The 27,232-nt window shown below is 42.8% G+C and overlaps 1 protein-coding gene across 2 annotated transcripts; it reads right to left on the bottom strand.

Annotated features, from left to right (window-relative positions):
- Positions 1–4,518: 4,518 nt before the first annotated feature.
- Positions 4,519–26,835, bottom strand: LOC114788684 (histamine H3 receptor-like). Of its 2 annotated transcripts, XM_028977492.1 has the most exons (4): positions 24,775–26,835; positions 24,385–24,551; positions 9,412–9,581; positions 4,519–9,339 (listed from the first exon to the last, which is right to left on the bottom strand). In XM_028977492.1, exons 1-4 carry the CDS (start codon positions 25,163–25,165, stop codon positions 8,811–8,813), a joined length of 1,257 nt encoding a protein of 418 aa, XP_028833325.1. In that variant the 5' UTR covers positions 25,166–26,835; the 3' UTR covers positions 4,519–8,810. The 2 variants fall into 2 exon arrangements, with proteins under 2 accessions (XP_028833325.1, XP_028833324.1); XM_028977491.1 differs by having other exon boundaries at positions 4,519–9,581.
- Positions 26,836–27,232: the final 397 nt, after the last annotated feature.

The following is a 27,232-nucleotide window of genomic DNA, read 5'->3' as shown; positions in this document are numbered from 1 at the left end:
TCATCTGTTCACTCACAAACATCTGCCTCATCTGCCTAATACTTTACAACATTATCAGTGCAGTCCTGCCTGGGAATTCACTGAAAACCTTTGTGTCCGTTGCATCAGGTCTGTGTGGAAATTTGAGAGAGGTTGCCAGATTGGATTTTGTAAAGACGTTATTATTTCAAATCCAAGAATGCGACAAATTGTACTCCAGTCTCTCTGGAGAAGAAACTTCCTTTAGTTCAGGGCGTTGTAAACCAAAAATGACCCCCGGAGCATAAGAAAAAATTGTACAAGTTACTGGCACTAATTAAGGTAAAAGTCCCAAGTGCTCATGGGGACACATGAGCCAAACTGACCAAAGTTGGCATGCCCACGATGGCTGAAGTCTGTAAACTGTAGAGCAGCAGGATGGAGGAAGCACTCGTGGTTCCAATCGACATTGGAACCTGCCTACGAGTTTGGGCAGATGGGTGGAGCTCTAGCAGTGGGACCTTTATTTTAATTGTGTTCCTGCCTGTTCCTCCACTATCGATCGGTGGTTGCAAGCTAATCGCGCCGCTTACTAATGTCAGTGTGTCATTTTCTGTCCTTGCCTGGTGATGAAGCAGGAAATGTTCCATAATGGAGTCTCCCCGGATCTGTCTCTCTCTTTCTCTTGGTTCGTCTGTCTCTCTGCTGTTCTTGTGTATTGTAAGCAGCGTGACGTGGTCCCCCCCACCCCCCCCACCTTGTTCTTGCAGCTATTTGTTATTGTCTCCCTGCTATCGAGTGTTTGTCTCCTTCCTGCTCTTCTTTATTCTCTCTTTCTGAGGCGAAGAAAGGGAAAAGTTAATTAAATATGGAACGAGACGGAGCAGTGTTCCTTTAAACCATCATGTCATTAAAATGGCATCCCTGGGAGATGAGCTTAAAAGGAGCCAGAGAACAATGTCTTCCCAGTCAGATATTTATGGGTCGCGTTATGTAAACACGCTCTTTTTATTCTCTATGTATATTTCATGTAATTATCACTTTTTGTAACAACTCTCCCCTGAGACTCGTGGCGGCAAGGCTCTACTGGGGGAATGTCATTAGAAAAGCCCATTATTCCAGCTCTGCAGCGGTGGGGAGAGGGCAGCGGAACCCAGGCAGATGCCTTCTGATCCCCGCGATCCATTACCGCCTGCAGCTTATCAATACTGTTATCAGGCCGGCATTAAGCACTCTAATCCTCACCCACGCAACCAGGCTTCTGTCGGAATGTTGTTTCGGTGTCACGCTTCGGCATTTTGATGACACCGTTAAATGAAAGCCGCAGCACAGTCTGAGACGCGGAGCACCCGCGCCAACTCCACGGCAGCAGAGGCTTCCTGCAGCCTGGACCCACGCAGGAAAAGTTGCGCCCAGGCAGGTGTGATAGAGCAGAAAACTTCTCAAGGCTTCCACCCGAGGAGAGAAGGCAACATATGGAGCGAAGCCACCGTCATACTCAGGACCCTCCAGGACGCGGATATGAGAGCGCAGCCTTGTCATTTCGAATGGCTTTGTATTTTATCCCACCGAACCCCGCTGCCATAATACAACACGGTGATGTAACCCAGAGAAAGGTCACATGAGGAGTTCATTAAGAACGGAGACATCCACAGGAATGGAGTAAAACTGTTCAAAGTACAATTGTACCTAATGTAAAGCCATTTCTAATAAAATACATTCAGTTTATAATCCAAACATGGTCCCTCTGTCTTTTACTTCTAAATTATAACAGATTACATGGGTTCACCAATAAAATATCATTATTTCATCACAGCAAAGAATTTCATTCCTGACTGGCTGCAAATAGGTAGGAAGTATATTTTATAGTGTGTTCAACGTTTTAATTTATTACAAATTTACATTTCTCAAAAATCAATACATCAAAAAGTACAAATTCACATATTGGCTATTATAGTTTACTGCAGTCAAGCACACTTATAACAAACAGGAAATGATTATTCTAATTACTAATTATCTAAAAACAGCCTTGCCAATGGGCTCCTTGAAGTTTGCTTGGTCACCTGCCAACAAACATGAACTCGTCATTCACATTTAATTTCTAAAATAATTAAAATGCTTCTCCAAGTCCATTTGCACTGCTTGGTCTTGCTAGATTCACATAAAAGGACAAAAAAACATGATTACAAGTATATAATCCTTTAAATGTAAATGTCAAAAAAATTGTGAACATAAATATTTTAAGTGAAAGTGATTCACTGCATCACAACATACGGTACTTTTAACCATCGCCCTTGGTGAGCAGTGGGCAGCCATGACAGGCCCCCGGGGAGCAGTGTGTGGGGACGGTGCTTTGCTCAGTGGCACCTTGGCGGACCGGTATTCGAACCGGCAACCTTCTGATTACGGGGCCGCTTCCTTAACCGCTAGGCCACCACTGCACAATTATTATTATGATGAGGATTGTGGAAACTTTTGGTGGAAACGAGTTCTCCATGACAACATCCACTTCATGGTCCATTCTGCTTCATTTCTATTAAAGGTTTATATTTGCTCTCATGGTTTGACTGGAGGTTGATGTTGCAAGCAGAACACTCCATGCACTGTGTAGACAAGCATGTTAGTTCACTGTCCATTTATGGGCCAACATTTGATGCTTGGTGATTTCCCATACTTGGTCACGTACATATTTTTAAAAGGCTTTAGTTAGACTAGTAAAATACATTGTCTCTAATGTCCCGTAAACATAGTCCCTAAGAGAAATTGATGAAGAATTCCTCTGGCCTATAAAGGAATCACCTCTGCCCCCTCCACCTTGCTGGGTTGACACGTCAAGTCACAGCAGAATCGCTTTTAATTGATGACTGAAATGAGGGTGACTCCTCAGGCCACCCCTCCTTCTGATTAAACGTATCTGTTTAATTGTCAGGCACCATCAGCATCCTGAGAGGATTCAGAAATGAGTTATTTAATCCTGACTCTGCAAATCGCCTCAGCAGACTGAAATGACAGAAATGGCGGAGAGAAAGAGTGAGAGAACTTTCAAACGTGTGTTTAGCTGTAATATTCAGTACATAAAATATTGATTCAGCCCTTCCTTTTGGCAGGGTGAGGAGGGAATTGCCTGAGGCTCGATCGCCCGCTGTCCATATCTCCTCTCTATCTGCAGGGCCACAGGAGGCATGAATCTATGGAACAGATTTACCCTTATCTTGGCAGAGCTTGACTTGTGAGTGGCAGCCTCCTGACCGCCCCGTCCTCGCGTCGTTCTTCGCTCGCAGTAATGAGGTCTAAAAACTTCAGGGGCACAGGTGTGCACCACGAGGGGTCACCACCTGAGAAACGGGCTCCAGCATGCAGACGTGAGGAACATTGAGTGGAGGTCGGCAGTCTAGACCAGTCAACGTCCTGACAGAAGCTCGTTTCGTGAACCTGGACTAAGACGCAAACGTACACATTTACACACTCTGAGCTCTGGGTGAGAAGATGGTCTCCAATTCGGGCAGATGCAGCTGCGTGAGGCTCTGCATGGTGACAACACGAATTGAACCCAAGAACATCTGGCAGGCAGCACTGCAGCCCAACTTGATGTCATAATCAGGAGCAGCTTGGCCAATGCTCACGAGGAAAGCACGAAGTAAAGCCGCCGCATGCCAAAATCAGATCTAATGCTAATATCATGCCCCAGAACACGTGTGCTGGAATCAGAGCCACAGGACGATAACCAAACATGGTGCAAATTTAAACTCACAGAACATGTATAGACCCACAAAGCAAGGATGTTCACATTGCCTCTATCACAGACAGTAATCCCTCCATACTGTAGTCTTACAGAATGTAGCCTATTTCAATTTCTGATGGGACCCACGCAGACCCATGTGACAAAAGGCTTGTCTGGGTAGTTGAAAGTATTCTGTTTTGGTGGAGATGTTACATTAACAATGTTGAACAGTTGGCTGAATTGCGAGCTCTACCATTGTTCGTATGATCATCACCCTCTGTCGTGCAATCATATTTTCACTGCTCTGAGAGCAGAGGACCGAGCAGTGGGCTAGAAAACTCACACACACACACACACACACACACACATTGAAAAGAGTGAAAACCATCACAGCTGGGAAACCATGGAAGAAGCACAGTGACATCTAATGGTGAGTCTGCAAATGCACAGGAGCACAACTTTTCTACATATCTGTCTACATGTGCCTTTAACCTGATGGAACCAGTTTTCTTCTGATATTAGGATGAAAAGGCAAGATACATCTCTTCAGAAGTTATTAGAAGTAACTCTTACATTCCTTTATTGAGGCTGTACATGAGTGGCTGATTTCAGAGAAAGCTATGTGTCAGGATCCGGTCCGAAATGGGGTTACTCCGGTCCGGAACAGGATCCGGACCGGAGTTTCATTGTTGTCATGTGTAATGTTCCCTAATCGTTTTCACCTGTGTTTCATTGTATAAAGCTGCCCTGATCGTTTCTGTCCGCTGTCAGGTCTTTGAAGTTATGTTCCGTGTTCACCAGTGTCTACGTCTCGGATGTCTCCCCTGTCCTGTGATTCACTAATTAAACCCCTGTTCCGTGATGTCAGGTGAAAGCGTCCTTCATTCCTCGTCATTCCTTGTCACTCCTCGTCCTCCTCTCTGTTCACCCGCCGCGTCATGCCCGCATGGACGTGACACTATGCAATTATGCAAGACTTTGCCATCTTCAAAATTTAGCACCATTTCCTACAAGACACAAGAGCACTGTTCAATTTACTGTTTTTACTTTTTCATCATACAAGTGGTCTTGTTACTGGAGCACTATTACATTTTAAAAGCTGCACATGCTGATATTTAATGGGAATAAATATGTGTAAAGTGGAAACAAGCTAATACAAAGAACAGCTCAATCCTCAAACCAAAGAAGTTAATCTACCAGTGTGCAATTTTACAATAATTAAATTGTAATGATCGAAACAATTTTATAATTACTGGCCAATAAAAAATACACAAAATACATATTCTTTAATATTAGGTTATATGAAGGCTGCACCAGCAAACTGCAAGCTGTCCCATGTAAGGTTCTCTGAGCAACAGCAACAGTAAAGCATCTGCAGTCACGCTTTTTTTCCAACTGTCCAACGTCAAGGGAATATGGACCCACTAATCCACGGTCAGAAATCAAGCCTTCATAACACACATAGTCACACACACTGAAAGAGAATTTAATCTAACTTGACCCTGTACTGAGGAAGTAACTCTGACCACAATAAAGAAAGCCATCAAAACAGGAGTAGAAGCAAATCTGTTGTTTACAGTAGTGTTTTTATCAAATTCATGATGGTATATCTTCTTCAACAAACCCTTTTCACGTGACAAAGATAAGACAAGATGCAATGGTGGTCATGTAATGATAACTATAACGAAATATGTCATGTAAAACTGTTGACGAATAAAAGAGACTATATATGGTTTACCAGAAAAAAACGAGACTAAAATGTCTCTTCATTTTCATTTCAGGTGTTATTTCCGTGTTAATTTTATGCAGTATTTTTGTTTCCTGTGTCTCCCATCCATTCTGTTTTGGTGATATTTGCATGTTTTAAAATAGTTTTTGTCTGTTCTTTACTAGGTTATTGTGCTATATGACTGGATTAAATAGAATTGCTAAAATAGAGACTAAAATACAAATTTCATTCACTAAAACTAGACTAAAATGTCATCAGTTCTTGTTGACTAAAACTAGACTAAAATATCCATAGATAAATCTGACTAAAATACTCAGACTTTTAGTCAACTGAACCTTAACTAGACTAATAAATATGATTGCTGGACGCAAAGAGTAGAAAAAATAGAGAACAGGCCACCAAAAACAACTATAGTTTAGAGTGGGTGAAACAGACTGCTTAGCAAAAAAAATTAAAATAGGGACACAATAGTAGTAAATGGAGTTTGAACCACTGACTTTGTGAACCAGTGACGCTTCTCATCAGAAGTGTTCATATGCTACTACCACCCTGCCAAATGCTAAATACTGTAAATGACATGTAAACTGTCATCGAACCTGAAAGTTCCACAACGCATGTTCCTTGAATACAGTTTGACTTGGTCCATTACAAATGTGGGTTAGCAAAACAAACCTCAAAAGGTTCTTGCCACCTTGTAGCAGAAAGAAGAAATTGTGAATCCAAACATGGGGACTGATTCAGTATTTTATTCTAAAACAATAAAAAGTGAACATGTGCATTTGCTTATTATGTTTCAGCTGTGATCTGCTTCTACTGATGTATATTTACAATTTGCTCCTTATGACCCATTGTGTTGCCATTGCTTTTCCTCATATCGTGTTCTATTAAAATGATGTCTCATTCTGTCTTTGACTGCAACTGGGTTGATATGACAACATGCAAATGATGTAGCAAGTCACCTTGCTATAATAGATTAAGGGCAAACAGTGAAAGGCACCTACACACAGTCTCACACCAACACTGCTGTTTATGTCTTTATAATACAATATAGAACTGTGATCGTTCCAAGCCTGATCCTAGCCCAACAGAATCCGACCTGACCCAAGCTGACAAGCTTTTTAAAATCTTGGCTTTCTTTGAGTACGCTATGAGTGCCAGACTAAGAGGGAAAGGAAATGTGTGGGGAAATGAGCGGATTTAAAACATAATCGCGAGAGGCAAGCCTCCGTTTCCCCTCCTCAGCATCCATTTTCGCGTCTATCTCATGATAATTAAAATGCATCACTTGACAACGTGACTGAGATTTGTGAATCAAATTAACATTTAATACAAAAAAAGCATTAACTAAAACACATTTACAACATGCAAAACTATCAAGAACTTTCATTGTGTTTGTTCCCATTCATCTTGATAGTGTGCAGCTGTATGTATAAATGCCTTTTGTGCTTCGTCCTGGTCGGGTCGTTAACCTGCATGTCTGGTTTTGCTGCATGCTCGTGTTCTCTGTAATAATGCTTGTGATAAGTCATGCGAGTGTGTCCATTTGTCCACCATGATGCTATGACAGAAGTAACTGACTACCTCATGGACAAAGCCAGCTTCACCCTGTGGATGTTTGTCATCCAGGCCAGTCATCTTTTAATTGGCCATGGTACGGCTCCATGTCCAGCAGGGTCCTGATACGGCAGAATGTTTGCGCGGGCGGTCAAGGATGCCTGCACCACGTTCCCTCGTTGGCGGCGTGTGAAGGTGAGAGAAGCAACTCCCTTTGGAGGGGGATCTGGATGAGGAAGAGAGTGGTGGTGGAAGGGGTTCGGCTGGAAACTAAGGTCCTCTGGATTAGTATGAACCTGTTGCCACACGCCCATGAACTGCTTAGCGGCCTTGGAGGCGCACCAGGACCGGAAGAGGTTCTCCAACATGTCAAAAACACATTTACCAATCACCGAAACGAATTTACAAGCAGCGAAAGGATATCCGGAAAGGATAGGTACTAAAGGCCGGAGTTCGTGTTTGTTGAACGATCGTTTACCACGTGAGCTTGACCCCATCTGACCTGACCCAACCCCACTCGACCAGACCTAAATGATAGAAATTGAGCCTGAACTAAATCTGATACGATGCGTCAAGACAAGATCTACATCTCACAGATGTGTTCAGATATGTGTATAAAGCCAGTGAGGTAAACAGGCCACAAAACCCTGCTTTTAACAAACTCACACTGGTGCGGACACACTCACACACACACACACACACAAAGAATCATACACCTTCCACAGAGACCCACCTCACACACATTCACATCTCACACAAACATTTTCCTGGACACATTCTGAAGAATACATACTGTCAGTACATTCAGTGGGCAATGTTGGGGAGGAGAAACACGGCGGGGCATCCCTCACTACCCTGCTGAGAGAAGGAGAAGATTTCTGCTCTTCCCTGTCATAGAGCTGAAATGTACTGCTCTTCTAGCCGAAATGGCTTTTGTCAAAAAGAAGCTCAGCCCTCGGGGTGTCCTGTCCAGACAGACAGATTTCGAGCAGAATGCATCTCTCGAGTTCTGTGGCTGAAACGCAACTAACCTTTCCTGACTGTAACATGGGAACTGTTTTGATGCATCTCTGATTTTTCAGTTTTAACTTGCATTATGATCTGCTAGTTCGCTAACCCAAGTGTGTCAAGCAAAAACAATCTTTGTTCATCTCATTGTCATCAACAACACTGGAAACAAGGCCAAATCTCTAATCATTTTAGGAAGTTTAACAGAGGCAAATATATAGGGTTTCTTAACGTAATTCATCTTATGAGTTATGTCTCCTGCTTCTGGAAGGGTTCAGTTTGAACCTGTGGCTATTCTTATCATGTCCTGTCCTGTCCTGTTTGTTTTTATTGTCCAAGCCCTTATAATCTTCCTCATGCAGTTTTGTAGTTTTATTCTAATTAACTTCCCTATTTTAACTCCCATGAATTGCCATGCATGCACTTGTCAGTCGTTAGCGTTACATGCGGCAACTTATTTCATTTTCATGTATATATTTCATTTGTATATATGTTTCTGACTGGGGTGTCCACCTCAGCTGACCTTCAGCATCTCTCTCAAACACTAGCTATGTTTCATAATAGGGGGTTGCCATAGACAAAAAGGTCTACAGAACCAAGCTGTTGCAGGGCTTGTGCGTCACACATTTGGCGTTGATTTGGACAGAAAAGTGTCTTCTTTGAAACCAAGGGACAGAAAGCATATAGTAAGCAATAAACACAACTCAGCAGATACACAAACTTAAAGAAAGAGTGCAATGCTCTTCGCAGTCGACCACAGTCCATTCAGCACTAGATGAGTGCGTGTGTGAGGCTCATGACTGTTCCTCATCTATGGAAAGCTCGGTGGCCCGTGGCTTTCTAGGTGGGATCGCTGGGTGGATGAGTGAAGCGGCGTTTAGGGCACAGGATTCGGGTGAATGCCCGCCTGAAGCTGCTGTGGCACACAGGATACAGGAAGGGGTTGATGGCCGAATTTAGCCAGAGCAACCAGAAGCTGACCTCGTACCAGTGGTGCTGAACACAGTGACCGCGGCACGCCGCACGGATGATCATCAGCAGCGTGTACGGAGCCCAACACACTGCGAACACACACACAATCACCGCTAGGGACTTTGCGATCTTCCTGTCTCTGTTGAGACGTGAACGTTGTGCCCCGCCCACTGTTATGCTGTCTGTGCGGCCCTGGGGCGGAGACGACATCTGTGAGTCCAGGGAGCCCTTCTCATCTTCGTCACTGGTGGTGTGCATCTTGTTTTTCTTCTTCAGAATAGTTGCTCCGGGGGTGAAGAAGGAGGAGAAGCGAGATCCTCGCACTGTTCCCGAGGCCTCGGGACCTGGCCGCTGGTCCCTGGTATCTAGCCTCCTGCGCCGGATGTTCAGGTAGATACTGAGGTTGAAGAAAGTGACTGAGATGAGCGGGGAAAAGAACTCCAACACCGAGGCACTCAGCAGGAAGTACCAGGTGTAGTAGAACTCGGCAAAGCACTCGTCCGCCGGCACGCGGCTGTGTCCAGCCGCCAGGTCCCACAGGAGGATGGCTGGGCCATACAGCAAGAAGGCCAGGATCCACACAGCCACCATTTTCACTATGGCTCCAGTGGCCCGGCCCTGTCTGGCACGGTAAGACACCTAAAAACAGACAAAAGTCAAACTCATGCGTAAAATGCACAAATGTGTCATTCGTAGGTTTTACTCATTTAACATACGTTGATTTATGTGTAAGGAATCAGATTTGGGCCAAAATTTTGAAACAAAACTTTCCTAATATCAATCAAAAATATGACGTTGAAATGTAAAATAAGAGGTCAGATTTTTGACACCATACACTGGTGTAAGATGGGACGTCGCAGGGCCATGACGTTTCTGCACCTTTGTTTTGCGTAGAGTTTCATCACCTCTGTTTTCCATATCTTTGTCAAATGGCCTTCCCCAAGCAAGAGGTGTGAAATGCCAGCCATTTGCCTTTGCCTGCCTCAGACGGGAGACACCGGGGGCGTGACAGGGAGGAAACAACAAATTCTGATTGGTCTGTGGCAACTTCCTGGGAGTGAAATGTATAAAAGAATGGTCTCATTGACACTAGGGGCTTTTACTCCTTCTTTTACTTTCCTTTCCATCGGGAACTGGGCCTTCCTGGGTCAAGTTTTCTCTCTAACTCCTGGACCGGCAACTTCTATGAAGCTTAGTTCAGGCTTTTCTCTCTCATTAAACATTTACAGGATTTATCCGACACCCTTATCCAGAGCGACTTACAATCAGTAGTTACAGGGACAGTCCACCCCGGAGCAACTTAGGGTTAAGTGTCTTGCTCAGGGACACGATGGGATTTGAACCTGGGTCTTCTGGTTCATAGGCGAGTGTGTTAGCCACTAGGCTACTACCACCCTCTCTTTTCCTCCTGTATTTTATTTAGGGTTTTCTGTAACATTGGTACCTTTTTTACATACAATATTTACATGTAACTGCAATAGTAATCTACTGGTGTTAATAAATTAGAAACTGTTCATCCATTTAACCTCTATTGTGCCACGCCTCTTCCTGCCAGGTAACATCAGGTTGGAGTGGTTTTAATACAGTGCTTTTGTGTAGAGAGAGATTTTTTATCTCCATAGTTTTACACTGGAGAAATGATATCTCCAGTCTGGTCTGGGAACGCCTTGGGGTCCTGCCGGAAGAGCTGGTGGAGGTGGCTGGGGAGAGGGCTGTCTGGGATTCCCTACTTCCCCCGCGATCTGGACCCGGATAAACTGAGGAAGATGAAGACGAAAGCTTTTTTGCTTACACCTCTTTTTTATTTTCGCATGTCGCTCCGCCCCGTTTTACGTTTACGCTACCTGAGGATTCGTTTGGACTTTTAGCAAAAAAATTTTGTGTGGGCAGGGCTTACCTGGTGCGCCAAACAGAATTTGAGTGACAGCTCTGTTCCCCGGAAATAGTGATGGGAAGTTCGCTCACTCTTGTGGGATCCGTAGCCTCATATCTTAGCATTTATTGTGAAATATGAATGCTTTGTATGTTGATAAATCATATTTGCCAAGCAAGGCTAAAATATGAAGCACTCTGAAAAGAGCAAACTTCACATCACAACTCTGAACCCTATCACTGCGAGATGCGCACAGTAAGAGCCATTTGCAATCATATATTGAATGAGATTTGATCAAGTGCACGATTAACATGGTGCCAAAATCCTCAGGCAGCGTAAATGTAAAACGGGGGGTTGTAATTTCAAAATTCCTGCACAAATATGATTCGATATATGTGTGGCATCACATGATCCTCACCATCCCTGGGTGGGTAAATGAGTGGGTAGGGTGACCAGATTTGAGCTAGTAAGAAACCATACACCCCAAAATATGCATATACCAATGCTCAGACATGAATGAATATATATATTCATTTATATTTTAGAAAATTGTTACAGCAAATATGTATTAATGTTGCAATGTTTCAGTACTCAAATATAACAGTGCTTGTTGCAAGATAGTGAGAAGAGAATGCCAGCAATAGAACATAATTTATATGATTTTTAAAAAATATTTTTTTAAATGATTTGTTTTCATATATATTTTTCCAAATATTGTATCAGATGGGTTAAACCAAAATATTCAGATTCTCACAGGTTGATTTTGATTTTTTTTTTTCTCCCTGGAGAATGTCAATTGTCACAGCAGTTAAAGGTTACAAGAATTCACACAAACAAACTAATAAATCTAAATATATATAAATAGCGCTCCAGCACAGCGGTGTGTCTCTTGCCCTTCTCAGGGTAATGAGATGTCATGCAGCTGCTTGAAGGGCCCTATTAGGGCCTCACCCAGGCACCTAACAGCCAGGAAAGAACTGCACTATGGCTGAATGTGTATAGATACAGTATGTGTGAGTGAGAGAGAAGTGAAGTCTGAGAAGCCTTTTTTAATGAGAGAGGATAAGTGACCAGAAATAATGCCCTTATCGACCCACACAGGTAATGCAGCCAGCCTGCAGACGATGACCACCTTCAGCAAACTGAGGCATTTTCTGTACATACACAAAAACCTGGATTCATTAGTCTGCAGCACCAGAGCTCTGACAAGCTGGCAAGGAGTGAAATGATCTTTTCAGACATCATTAATATACAGTCATTTTTAAACAGTGAGGATTGTAGAGATATGCAATACATAAACTACAGTTAGAGTCTAGCGAACATTGTCACTACCTTCACATTTTGATGTTATATAATCAGTAAAGGAACTATATTAAAAAATGTGATATAGACTTCATATTATGTCTCTAGTTGCTTACATTTACATTTACATTTATGGCATTTATCAGACGCCCTTATCCAGAGCGACTTACAATCAGTATTTACAGGGACAGTCTCCCTGGAGCAACTTAGGGTTAAGTGTCTTGCTCAGGGACACAATGGTAGTAAGTGGGATTTGAACCCGGGTCTTCTGGTTCATAGGCGAGTGTGAGGCTACTACCACCCTGGTATGTTGACCTGGTAGCATTGCACAATTTTTGTCACCTCAGCTTGCTTGAGGCAGTGATGGCCTAGCAGTTAAGGAATCGGCCCCGTAATCAGAAGGGTCAGAATCCCGATCCACTGAGGTGCCACTGAGCAACGCACCGTCCCCACAAACTACTCCCCGGGCGCTGTCATGGCTGCCCACTGCTCACCAAGGGTGATGGTTAAAAGCAGAGGACACATTTCTTTGTGTCACTGTGTGCTGTGATGCAGGGTATCACAATGAAAATCACTTCACTTACAACCTATCTCATTGGACAACACTGGCTTCCAAGGACAGTTATTGCGATAAGCCAAAGGTCACTTAAGGTCACGCAGTTACCTGCTGAGACCATTAGTATGAACATTCCTTTTCTTATCATCTTTCAACTTAAAAACAGTGAGCAATGAAGCTGATAAAATGGGTCTGGGACAGAGCCCAAATGAAGGTGTGAACATTTACAGTATTTAGAAGACCTCTCCTGTCCAGTGTTTTTTATTCCATATCTGGTCTTCATATCTGGTCTTCATACCTGTATAGCGAGGCTTAAATCAACAAGAGAACATTCGCTAAGTTACACAAGCCTTAAAAAATTACAAAGCAAAAAAGGACATTCAATTTAATTCACTTAATTTTTTTCATCTCTTTGTAATTGAAACGTTGTGTGTTTAGTCCAATAGATACTCCTTAAAAAGGCAAGCCTTTAATCATTGCTTGAAGATGGGAGGGAACTTGGCCATTCTGATGGTAACAGGAATTGGTTCCACCATTGAGGAGCCAGAGCTGAAAAGAGTCTGGATGCGCGTCTTGTTGTTTTGAAGAGAGGAGGCTCAAGAGGAGAAGTGCTTGATGCTCTGAGGAGACAAGAAGTTACCCGCTGTTTAATTAGTGATGAAAGATGGAAATGAGCAGGTCCATTCATCGCCATTCATCGTTTTGAACTTAAGTCCATGCAGATTTCGTGGCAGAGGCATAGCAAGCAAGAACTTTGTAACTTTGTGAGCAAGTCATGCAAAAACTTGAGTGTATATCAAGAGTATATCTCTATTTGGGAACATATCAGGCTGCAGTGGCTCTTCATTTTAGACCATGGCAGAAGCTGTCATTATTTGCTAGTCTAAAGAAAATGTTTGGGTGGTAGTAGCCTAGTGGGTAACACACTCGCCTATGAACCAGAAGACCCGGGTTCAAATCCCACTTACTACCATTGTGTCCCTGAGCAAGACACTTAACCCTAAATTGCTCCAGGGGGGATTGTCCCTGTAACTACTGACTGTAAGTCGCTCTGGATAAGGGTGTCTGATAAATGCTGTAAATGTTTGTCTGTACAATAAAACATTGGCTCTGTCCACACAAAAAAAGGGTTTATGGTTTCTAAAAAACCTGCGTCCACATGGAGTTTTATCTGAAATGTAGACGCAGAGAACATCCAGAATGCTGTCTTGTTTTGCGTCTAGTTCTCTTCTGTGATGTGCTAAACTGCCAGAACACGTATCCGGTCTTGTCTTTTCATTAGAGAGGATTTCTTGTAGTTTCTTCAATAGGCCGATGTGGAAATAAAGCTGCTTTCAGACTGGCCATGCCACGTCCAGTCTGAAAGCGGCTTTAATTTATACAGCTGAGTTGGGTCGAGTTGAGTCGGTGTTGATGTAAACTCGATGACTGAGCATCGAATCTTCGGCCGGTGCTGGTTTAATATTGTGGGAATTACCTGCTTCCTCCTTCCCAGGGTGAAGAGAAATCCACTCTTGGAACCCGTTTTCAAAAATTAATCATTCTGGGTACCCTGAAACATGGACGCAAAGACGGAAATACATTTCCGTGTGGACCGTGCCATAAACAGTGGATTACTCAGAGTACTGCACCTCTCCTCCCATACGATTCCATTCAAATAACACTTATAATAATCCACAAGTCACAGGAGAAGATAATGGACGTAATGGGATAACGAACACAATCCAAGATCTGAATAAAGATTGTAAATTTAGAGCCCCATAAAATGTGAAGACACATTTCGATTGTGTTTGTCAGCACTAACAATTGTGTTCTCCTCCGCATGGGATGGACCCTGCTGAGTTTTTCCAGTCCGGCGCGAGTGATAGCACCTGCACTCAGGCCAAGAACCGTCTCACACAGATCCACCGCAGCCTGACACGGTTTCTCTGTACGCTTTATACCAAGACTAATTACATCAGAGCAGTACAACAACCCAGAGAGAGAAATCTAACTGAAAATGCCCCTCCATCCCGGAAGTACGGGCTGTTCCCATCTCATCCTTCTCACCTTAGTTTGAGATTGAGGGGAAGAAGGACAGAATCAGAGATTTTACCACCATGGTTTATATTGTGCATCCTGACAAATATGTTCTCAATAGGCTTGCAGCATATTTCATGATCTTCTGACATTTGCGCTTATGTAGCGAAGTTCCCACCCAGTAATGGAGTGACGAGACGTTCAGCAATGCTCCACATGGAGAAACACATCAGCAGCATTGCCAGCTGGACACTGTACCTGGGGCCTGGAAAGCTCATGACGAGGCTATAAAGGAGCATCTGCTCCTGCCTTCAGCCCCCTCAGAGACCCCCTGTGTTCTTTTTTTTTTTTTTTTTTTTTTTTTTTAGAAAAGACACGAAGCACAAACTCAAGATGATTCATCCATTTTCATACGTTGTTCCCATTCTGTAGAACTCAGCATGCTAACCCCGACTTTTTTTCCATGGTTCATTATCATTCATATTTAAATTATTGACTGGGATTATTCACCAGGAAACATCTGAATGAAGGGCCAGATGTCCTGTTGTCCTCTTGCCTCTGAACATTATCTGAATCATCCTCCCCAGCAGGAACATCTGACACCCCAACACCCCCAGAACACCTGATTATCAGGACCGGCGGTTTGGGTCAGCCTGGTGGAGTCAGTTTGTGCCGTTTCTGGAAAACAGCTAATATGTGGGGTGGTAGGGGTTTGCTTTGCCCAAACCAATCAATACATGAATCCTGAATTCAGTAATGCAATAACCTGGGGGGAGTGCATTTCTCACCCTGATCATTTTTTCAATAAAGAGGCAATAATGTTAACATACATTTGAGAGAACATGTGTTAGATAAGGTGGACTTAGAGGATGCATTAGCAGTAAAAATAAATGCACAAATTACAAAATATACTTGTTTTTGTGAAACGTGAATCCTCCAGGTGAAATGACAGGAAAGATGGCGGTGAAGTAGACCGAACAACATCCTACAATAACCACTGGGTAGATGCTGAGAACTGAGGAAAAGATGTGATATTGTGAATGAGTAGGAAAGTAACTAATCGTGTGTTTTTAACACACAAGTCTGTGCATTTGGGTAAAATGATTCACTTTATAATGACCCATTTTATTCCACCTTCTTGTTTATACTGGCAGGAAGAGACAATTTTCTTTTTGAGTTCTTCACAGTTGGACTCGATGGGAGGTATTCCTGTCCCGCATTAATGAGATTTTAGTCCTCCAAGACTCCTGCACTCCAACTCTCATCGCTTAACATAAAGAGCGTAATCAAGGCTTTAGGATTTATTAACAGTTCCTGAGTGTGCTGAGCACGGCCTGGCTGTGCAATCACCTGGAGAGCAGGGAGTCTTTATGTCAGAATCCACGTGTTGTTGTCGTCTGAACTTCACTGCCAGATCAAGGTGATTTCTACACCCCTCCTAACAAACCATTCAGCCCTCCTGACAAACCATACATATTCTTAAGACTAAAGCTTGTAAGGTTTGGTGGTTTGGTGCAGACACACCACAATTTCACCGTTCCTGTGTTTGAACACATTATCCACATGATTCCATTTGAAAATTATGTGCATTTAAAAATACCAGATTTATCAATAAATCATTTCAAAATTTTTGTGGGAAGTTTGTTTGTAGATGCGTGAGGAATATATGGTGTATGTGTGAGGTTTGTATGCAGACACGTGAGGAATATATGGTGTATGTGTGAGGTTTGTATGCAGACACGTGAGGAATATATGGTGTATGTGTGAGGTTTGTATGTAGACGCGTGAGGAATATATGGTGTATGTGTGAGGTTTGTATGTAGACGCGTGAGGAATATATGGTGTATGTGTGAGGTTTGTATGTAGACGCGTGAGGAATATATGGTGTATGTGTGAGGTTTGTATGTAGACGCGTGAGGAATATATGGTGTATGTGTGAGGTTTGTATGTAGACGCGTGAGGAATATATGGTGTATGTGTGAGGTTTGCATATAGTTGTGTGAGGAATATATTGTGTATGTGTGAGGTTTGCATGTAGATGCGTGAGGAATATATGGTGTATGTGTGAGGTTTGTATGTAGACGCGTGAGGAATATATGGTGTATGTGTGAGGTTTGCATGTAGACGCGTGAGGAATATATGGTGTATGTGTGAGGTTTGTATGTAGACGCGTGAGGAATATATGGTGTATGTGTGAGGTTTGTATGTAGACGCGTGAGGAATATATGGTGTATGTGTGAGGTTTGCATGTAGACGCGTGAGGAATATATGGTGTATGTGTGAGGTTTGTATGTAGACGCGTGAGGAATATATGGTGCATGTGTGAGGTTTGTATGTAGACGCGTGAGGAATATATGGTGCATGTGTGAGGTTTGTATGTAGACGCGTGAGGAATATATGGTGTATGTGTGAGGTTTGTATGTAGACGCGTGAGGAATATATGGTGTATGTGTGAGGTTTGTATGTAGACGCGTGAGGAATATATTTAAGTTTTAAGTTAAGTTTTTTAAGTGAAGTGATTGTCACATGTGATACACAGCAGCACAGCACACGGTGCACACAGTGAAATTTGTCCTCTGCATTTAACCCATCACCCTGAGTGAGCAGTGGGCGGCCATGACAGGCGCCCGGGGAGCAGTGTGTGGGGACGGTGCTTTGCTCAGTGGCACCTCAGTGGCACCTTGGCGGCTCGGGATTCGAACCGGCAACCTTCTGATTACGGGGCTGCTTCCTTAACCGCTAGGCCACCACTGCCCCTATGGTGTATGTGTGAGGTTTGTATGTAGACGCGTGAGGAATATATGGTGTATGTGTGAGGTTTGTATGTAGACGCGTGAGGAATATATGGTGTATGTGTGAGGTTTGTATGTAGACGCGTGAGGAATATATGGTGTATGTGTGAGGTTTGTATGTAGACGCGTGAGGAATATATGGTGTATGTGTGAGGTTTGTATGTAGACGCGTGAGGAATATATGGTGTAAGTGTGAGGTTTGTATATAGTTGTGTGAGGAATATATGGTGTATGTGTGAGGTTTGCATGTAGACGCGTGAGGAATATATGGTGTATGTGTGAGGTTTGTATGTAGACGCGTGAGGAATATATGGTGTATGTGTGAGGTTTGCATGTAGACGCGTGAGGAATATATGGTGTATGTGGGAGGTTTGTATGTAGACGCGTGAGGAATATATGGTGTATGTGTGAGGATTGTATGTAGACGCGTGAGGAATATATGGTGTATGTGTGAGGTTTGTATATAGTTGTGTGAGGAATATATGGTGTATGTGTGAGGTTTGCATGTAGACGCGTGAGGAATATATGGTGTATGTGTGAGGTTTGTATGTAGACGCGTGAGGAATATATGGTGTATGTGTGAGGTTTGCATGTAGACGCGTGAGGAATATATGGTGTATGTGTGAGGTTTGTATGTAGACGCGTGAGGAATATATGGTGTATGTGTGAGGTTTGTATGTAGACGCGTGAGGAATATATGGTGTATGTGTGAGGTTTGTATATAGTTGTGTGAGGAATATATGGTGTATGTGTGAGGTTTGCATGTAGACGCGTGAGGAATATATGGTGTATGTGTGAGCTTTTCTTGATATATGGCCTAGGGGGCGCCTCATAAAATATTATTCAAAATCTAAAATTAAAATTAAAGTGTAATGTTGAAACATTATTGCACATGAAAAAGTAATTGAAATGGAGGTGGAAAAATAGATTTAATGTCATTAAATGCCCTGAAGGCAACAGGGTAGTAGCTGTTGTTTAATCTGTTTGTCCTGGTTTTAATGCTGCTGTATCTCTCACCTGATGGCAGCAGTTGGAACATGATACAGTGGGAGAAAGATGTGCATTATTTAAATGGTGAATTCATTTCTGTCTTGCAAACCACATTTTGGTATGCTGCATGCCATAATCTAGAGACATAAAAAAAATGATCAAAGCAAAGAACTCGCTTTATGAGTGCATCTGGCCACAGAGTCTTTTATCAGTAAAACATTAAGCAGCATTCAATCACTTCAAAACTGGGCCACATTTCGAGGCACAAGAGCAGTTACTAATGCTCATCTGGAAGAGTTGCCTGGCTACCACTATGCTAAAAAGCCACCCGCATACAGTCGCTATCAGCAGAACTCCAACTGTCTTCCTCCAACAATTCCTCCAACCCTACCCTGCCAAGGGGTTCTTTCCTATACCTGTGCCAGGTATGAATGCAAACTAACCTTCCTGGTTGAGAAGGATCGTTTTTGCTTCTCTGCAACTCCTCGGGGTGGGTTGGGGGCATCTATTTGAGGTTTTAGATCAGAGAGTGCCCCAGACAGAGTGGAATCTGGAAGATCAAAGCTAATGATGAAAGGACAACGGTACTCTGCAATGATCTGTATTTGTGGCTCTGATGTTAAGTCTTTGCGTGGAGAACAGAAAGATGCATTGTCCCATTCCCTCTCAGCAGCATGTCAAAGTCGTGCTGCACCCTATAGCAGACTGCAGACGGAATACTCCTCAACACAGTTCCCTGCTATAACAAACGCAAATCACACCTTGACCATCTTAGCCCTGTATCTTTTCACATGATTTGGATGATTTCGCTGATCTACAGCGGGTTTTCAGCACTGTCAGATACATACTTGAACTGATTTCATCAGTTCTTGTGAGATTCTCTGTTTTAAGCTGATCATGAAGCTCAAAACAGACTCTTCCGAACAGTAATTGTAAATGTTGCATATAAAAACCTACCTTGGTGTAAATGTTTTGGATCACTATCTTGATGGCAGATCCATCTGTAGTTTCTAAAAGACTCCACATGTATTTATCCTGTTGAACCTTTTAATCGATCTTCCTTGCGGCAGTCTTAATGATTTCATTTTGCTACTTGAATCCATCATCACAGAGCTGATGTTCCCAAGGTTGGCTCCAGTGCGTATTTTCAGACACTGCGAGGATGCTTTATGGATTACACACCTTACAGAATCAGAATTGCAAGCAGTATGGACTACATGAAGATGACCCTCTCTTGCCCTTTCAAAGACAGTTTCCTCTAGTGAACGCTCCTATGAAGCATGACAGATCTGATAGATGTGATTTATACGCCTACTTCCTGAAAGATATTGTTAGGTAAATCATATTTAATGTGATCCACAATAGCATGGTGTTTATAGATGGTAACATACTGGGTAACTGTAGGATAGTACCGTTGCTGTATGGCTTTCTCCTAAACTTTAGTGCTTCAAGAGACATCAACAGGTTCCCCTTGGAGTATTCCACAGTATCTTGCATTATGCATTATCAATGTGTATTATCACTAAAAAACAAAAAATAAAAAAAATCTGCATGATCCTTTCAACATTTACCAGAATATTAAAACTTCTTAGACACATACCGTAGATAGCATAGGTACTGGCACAGCAGGTATATAGTGTGATATGCATAACATACAAATCCCATAGTGATGTGTCTGTAATGACAGTCTTCAGATGGGCGTGGTCACCGGTCCTGGGTCACTGAGTGCAGGCCATGCCCCCTCCTGATTCAAAACACCTATTTCCCGTCCTAGAAGCAGAATGCCTGCACCAGTGGTCCGGGCCCTTGTCTTCACGTCGCTGGTCCCTGCGGTTTTAGTACAACTCTTATGTCCAGTTGTCCATCCATGCCCAGTTGTTGGTGTTCCCTTGATTGTGCTCTGCCAAGATGTGTGTGTGTGTAAATGTCTCAGATTCCCATTGTAAGTATTTGCCAATGCCTGCTAACCCTTGTCTGTTTTTTCCTTCCAAGTTGGTTGTCTCCCTTGGTCTGGATTATTTTCCCCTGTCTACCTATGCCACCCTGTCACCTTGACATCCTTTCCCACTCCCCGTGTCCAAACTCCCTGTTCACTGACCCTGAATGTTGTACGTTTGACAATGTCCCAGTTTATATTGTCATGTCTACAATAAACCAACCTGGAACCAAGACCAAGAACAGGATGTACAGACGTGTAAAATCACAGACACTTGCTGAGATTAATGTTGCATATTACCAGCAAATTTGAAGTATGTCTTCATCTTGCAACAGCACCACCTCAAAACAAAGAAATATGTAATAATCTATAAGAAGTACAGCTATTCTGTGTACTACACTCGTAATCCCAAAGAAGAGAAGAGAGAACTAGGAAATTATTAATTTCGAATTTGGATGCAAACACAACAGTGTAGCTGGAGTGGAGGAAGTGACACCTGTAAACCGCTGTGATTTAGTTCCCTGGGTTCTTACTACACAGTCTGCTGAGATTAGGTCCAACAGAACAACAGCATTTACATTAAAATCACCAAGAGCCAAATAATCTGCTCTGTGTCTTGGCTGTCAAAAAGAAAATGGATACAAAAGGTCACAAAAAGCTGTTATTAAAAATTATCCTATTGGACATACAGCAACACGAGGCATTTACATTCCCTAGCATGAACGTGATGTGATTGTTCATTGTGATACACACAACGAAATGTGTCCTCTACATTTAGTGTCCTTTACCCGCTAGGCCGCTGCTGCCCAACAACACAAGCCCAAACCAGTGAGAACAAAAGCAGCGGGACGGCCTCCGAAAATGATTAGAGACTGGCATTTTTTTTAGTAAATTTCATGGCACGCTAAGGGTCGATATCATTAACATTAATTTCCTTGGATTATTGAGCAATCATTTTTGTGGATATACCACTACAGGAAATCTGGGACACACACACACTCCAAGCAGCAGCCAAAGAGCGAGTTAAAGTGAGAATCTGGTTTACCAGTGTTGAATCATGTCTCGGTCGAGTTTCAGAGGAAATAACTGATTACCAGTGCCACCATAAAGCACGTGAGTCATTTTTATTCAGGTTATGATCAGGATCACAAGGTCCTTTTCTTGGTAAATGTCACAGCATGTTTTGCAGCAACAGCCATTTATTAAGTGTTCCGTGACCATCGAGCACCAATCCAGCGGAATATACAGTGAGCTTCCACATTCATTCACCAGACTGTACCAGGTTGCCAGACCAGCAAAACAAAAGTTCCACTTAAAAAAAGTGAAGTGAAGTGATTGTCACTTGTGATACACAGCAGCACAGCACATGGTGCACACAGTGAAATTTGTCCTCTGCATTTAACCCATCACCCTGAGTGAGCAGTGGGCAGCCATGACAGGCGCCCGGGTCCGCTTCCTTAACCGCTACGCCACCTCTGCCACTTATACAACCTGTCAAAAGTCTGGTGCATTAAAGAACAAAACTGAAGACAGTTGGACTATAAAATAACCCATGTGAGGTTATGTAATAATTAGAAAAAATAGCAAACAAGAAAAAAAGTTTAATATTTGCATTTCTCCGAATCAGGGAGCTATTGCTGTGATGGCAGCGTTTCCCACTCGTGTCTTCTCTCCACCACCTTAAGTCAGACAGCGGGGAAAGTCGAGTTCCAACAGTCCTGAAGGTTTATACTGAACACTTTCTTATCATTCACTCATGTTAATGATCATCTCATGAAGCAGCCATGAAGGTAAAGAGGCGAAAAAACTCATTCATCAAACATACTGCACATTCTCCAGCTATATTAGTCTCCATATTTGCTGAAGAGTAGGTGTGTCCTGGCCGGTAGTGTATGTGTGGAAAAGCAACACTAAAAGCACCACGATGAGACGGCCGAGTCAGGCTAGACCAGGATCTTTTGTAAACTGTGTAGTCCAGTAACGTTGCGTAAGAAAACAAAACCAACTCGGCTTCAACTGGAGAACAACGTTCTCAGACGTTCCCTCCCATCACTGGAAATAAACATCTGACGTTACCCAGGGCATGTTTGATGAAGCACACTTCAAAGCACTAAAACACTTCAATGAGAGTACAGCGTCTCTGAAGTGGGATGAGGATGGAGAAGATGCGAGAGATCTGGGGACTGGACAAAGGATGTGGAAACAGTAGTGACCGCGATAGGATGAAGCAGCTCAGTGAAGACAGGGACACAGCACTTATGTCTGAAACTATCTTCTCAATTTAATCTAGACCAACCTAAAAACCATTTTTATATATATATGTATATGTATATGTGTGTGTGTGTGTGTGTGTGTATATATATTAAGGTATATTATTTATACACAGAGCTGTACTGGTTTCAACTACACGGAAAAAAGTGACTACCTACTCACACCTAATAATTTGTGAAAAGTGAAAGTGAAGTGATTGTTATTATGATGCACAGCAAGCACAGCACACGGTGACATGGCGAAACGTGTCCTCTGTATTTAGCCCATCCCCCTTGGTGAGCAGTGGGCAGCCATGACAGGTGCCCAGGGAGCAGTGTGTGGGGACGGTGCTTTGCCCAGCGGCACCTTGGTAGAACTGGCAACCTTCTGATTACGGGTCCACTTCCTTACCTGCTTAGCAACCACTGCCCCACTATTTAGCATTGACGTAATGAGCCAATTAATGTCAATGCTACATTATTAGGTGTGACAGATTCCTTGAGTTTGAGCCAGTTTAACCAGAGCTGACTTTTTTACCATGTAGCACGTTGGGATTTTAGTGTCTGCACAAGCAAGTAATTGATGAGCCAGGAGAAGCACCCACATCGCTCCATTAAAAGCTCTCCCCCTGTGTTCAAGGATCAGACACATACTGAAAATGTCCTTTCTGGATGGACAGCGACTTAACAATGGATTGTTACAGGATGAAAAAGTGGGTAGAACATACAAAACTCTTTTACAGGTTTCATGGTTCTATTTGTTCTGAATAATATAACATGTTTTCTTGAGGGTGTATCAATTCTGTGCTGCACATGCCTTAGCAAACAAAAGATTATGCAGCAAATCATCATCAGCGTATCTTGACCCAGTCCCAAACATACACTGTTCTGAAAACCCTGTTTACTATGCACAGCAGCGCCTGCGATCACAGGACATCAGTTGGCCTGAAGACGTGCTCTGACATGAATGAGTGCGGCAACAATGGTACAAAATCAGGTCAAATGAAAATGTGGCAATGCAATAAAAAAAGCTCATAAAGGGGAAGAAATATGCTTTTCATGGCCATTGTATGCAACGTAGATATGAATCTTTTATATTCTCTCATTAATACTTTCTGCAAGGACGTTACAATGTCTTTCTTCATGTCAACCAATATACCAATAAATTATATTTATGACGAAGAGTCATATGGCCTCAGGAAATAAAGCCCCTGCAATCTCTCCACTATCTGCTGAAACGAACATTTTTATTTATGCACTGCCACGTACAGAATTAAGTGCAATGGATGATAATTTAGTCCATCATCAGAATGTCAGTGTAAGGAATGAAGAAGAAAAAAAAAAAAAAACAGTCAATTGTCTAATATGGGAAGGTTTATCGTCACTAGGGTGCTCAGTTATTAGAAACCTTATTTAAATGGAGGATAGACTAAATGCTTACATGTCAAAAATAGTAAGACCAAGCAACAACCAACAGATCTACTAGCGTAAAAAAAACAAGTGTATATACATATACAATATCATATTTCATATATGTATGGTGGTAGTAGCCTAGTGGGTAACACACTCGCCTATGAACCAGAAGACCCAGGTTCAAAGAGACTGTCCCTGTAACTACTGACTGTAAGTCTCTCTGGATAAGGGCGTCTGATAAATGCTGTAAATGAGAAATGGAATGAATATAACGATGCCGATCAAGGCGCGTGCCGGAGAGGTGCCACTCACCGCCCTGGTGACCGACAGGAAGCGGTCGTAGCTGATGAGGACGATGCTGAAGACCGAGGCGCTGCAGAGAAGGTAGTCCATGACCAGCCACAGCTTGCACAGCGCCCTGCCCAGCATCCAGCGTCCGGACACGATGTACGGGATGTAGACGGGGATGCAGAACGCGCCTGGGCGCAAGAGACGCGGTCAGCGCGTAAACGCTTCCACGGCCGCCGCCGTTACGCACGCCCGAAACACTAAAAACCGGCGACTCCTTCTCATGGAAATGGAACCGATACATAGTTCGTATCGACGTCACATTTCGAGGGCAACCCCGAAACGAAATGCGCAAGGTGCAAAGTTTGTTTAGCCCAAAAAAAAACGCGCAAATTGTTTCGCTGAGATACTCACCAACAAGGAAGTCGGAGATGGCCAGATTTAGGAAGAAGTAGTTGCTCTGCTTCCGCAAACTCTTGTCAACTTTAAAGGCGAATATGACCAGCGCGTTCCCCAACACCGTCACGATGACCAGGGTCACCATCATCAGCATCACCAGGATCGCCATGGCGGGTCCGGCGAGGAACGACCCTCGGATGTGGGGAGAGTCTCTCTCGGCGAGCTCCCGGCTGACGTTGACGGCGGTCCTGTCTCCCCCCATCACGACCGCCGGTGACGTGTGCGTGGGCTCGGCAGCTTTATGAGGGATGGCCGGATCCGGGCCACCCCGCCCCGCCTGCATCAGAGCTTCGGCTTTTACAGGCTGCCAGGCATCGGATGCGCAACAGGTGGACGAGAGCATCATTTCATTTCTACGCGCTTTCGACTATTTAAATCGAATTTCAGCAGTTAGTGAACGTGTCCATAATGAAATCAGCGGGTTCAATTTGCGTGCTTTCAGCCTCAACACAGAAGAAGAGAATTTGAGTTTGGAAATGTGGAATCAATATGCATGACCCGTCCTTTCCAGAGAGAATGCATCACTGACCATGCAAAATCATGTCATCATGGGCGTGGTTGGCATGATTAGACAAGAAGCCCATGACAAATCAGATGAAAAATCAGAGATAGACCAAAAATAGCCTGTGGGAGACAGATCTGCATTATTTCGGTGGGTTGGACACAACACACATTCTCTGTCCTCTGTCTAAGTTATCGTGGTATAATTAAAGTGATATTAACCTACAGTTTGCAGTGCATGCAACCATGCAACACATTTTCAGTTTTTACAAAGGCTGATGAATCACAGTCAATTTTTAAAAATTACTACATCATTGCAGATCTGCCTGTCTAATATTTTAGTCAATTTAGCATAAATGTATATACATTTTTACATTTAAATCCGGAAATCAATTATGAATATCCACAGTCTAACCTATCACAGCCAGGCTTCCCCTGGTGACTGTTTATGTGTCTGTCCTGTCTCCTGAAATATTTATTCCCAGAGCAGAGCATTCCAGAAGGATGATGCTCCCATTCATACAGCATCCATATGGCATCACTGAATGGTTGATGACATTATTATATGAAAAGTGACGCAATTAATTCACTCATCACCATTCATCCAGTCCCAATAACCAGCATGATAATATTCTACAACACAAAAAAAATATTCTTTTAATAATATTTTACTATATGTGTTATGTACTATATTATGTTACATCTGGGAAAGGTTAAACGGAGAGTTCATGTTCATAGTATGAACCGGGGGCAAAATTCCAGAAACAATACTGGGAACAGGCACAATGTTCAGGGATTATTTTGTGAATCTGCTAAATTAAAGTACTGTACAAATTTCACAGAACTAGCATTACAATTTTGCTCATCACACTGGTGAGTTCAGTTAGTATTATTAATTATCATTACACCCTTTATAAACATACCTTGGAGTACAATTCATGCAATATAAGGAACCACATATTATTTTAAAATAATGAAGGTAAAATGTGTTTTGTGTTTTACTGGTTTCTCTCCCGTGTTCTCCTGGTTTCTAAGAAACACACATGAGTTCAAGAGCAATCAGATTAATGATGAACCCACAGATTATTAAAAACCATATAAAATGGTTAAATGTCAATTTGTTTCACCAGACATCAGTTCAGAGGCAAACCGTGTGTGCTGTGTTGGTGACTACTCGTGATGGTGGTCCCGTGATGGTGGTCCCATCATCAGCATCCAAACCAAACCTGCTGTGCTATACTGACAGTGAAGCGGCACAGAGGCAGTCAAGCCAAAAGAACAAAAAGAGTGGAATCGGCAGGAGTTGGAATTAAAGTTGGATATGAGCTGCGGGGTCGGCGGTGTGGGAGGCTGTCCCTTGGGTTTACACACCATGGATTACTTTCATCATAATGTTTGTGTTGAAGACAAGGTATGAAGCTATAATGAAACTGACATGATAATGTCATGAAAAAAGAGCTTTTTCATTTCTTAATATAGATAAGGTATGAATATGTGATAGAGACTTTTTAGGCCATTTCCCCCATAAATGTTATGTGATTCTGAATGAACACCTCGTTCCTGTTTTTCCTTTTTTATGTGCACTTGGATTTGCATTCAGATTGGAAACTGTCTGAAGAGCGCATTTTGGTTCTTAAAGATCAGTGATCCACTCAGAGCACTCAGACCTTCAAAGGTGACTGAAGGACTTTGTATTTACCCTCCACCAGATGTATCCCAATAATGGCTGCACCAGTGACATTCAGAACGAAACCAAAGGGCAACATGTAATATACAAAGAGAAATGGGAGCCATTTCAGACATGGGCTTACGACAAATGGTTTCTCTATGGAAATGTGGCAGAGCAGAGTGTCAAATGTTCTGAAAAAATATGCACAGTCCGCAGTAGTGATTTTACCACAGAAATAATTCT

This window comes from Denticeps clupeoides, chromosome 4 (genome assembly GCF_900700375.1).
Source record: "Denticeps clupeoides chromosome 4, fDenClu1.1, whole genome shotgun sequence".
NCBI classification, from domain to species: Eukaryota; Metazoa; Chordata; class Actinopteri; order Clupeiformes; family Denticipitidae; genus Denticeps; species Denticeps clupeoides.
This window is presented reverse-complemented; position numbering and strand designations above follow the sequence as displayed.

Coding starts and splice junctions, on each gene's coding strand:
- LOC114788684 (XM_028977491.1), bottom strand. CDS start 25,165: ATGATGCTCTCGTCCACCTGTTGCGCATCCGATGCCTGGCAGCCTGTA. Junction 24,552..24,774: donor CATCTCCGACTTCCTTGTTG/GTGAGTATCTCA, acceptor TCTTGCGCCCAG/GCGCGTTCTGCATCCCCGTC. Junction 9,582..24,384: donor TCCTGTCGGTCACCAGGGCG/GTGAGTGGCACC, acceptor GTCTGTTTTTAG/GTGTCTTACCGTGCCAGACA.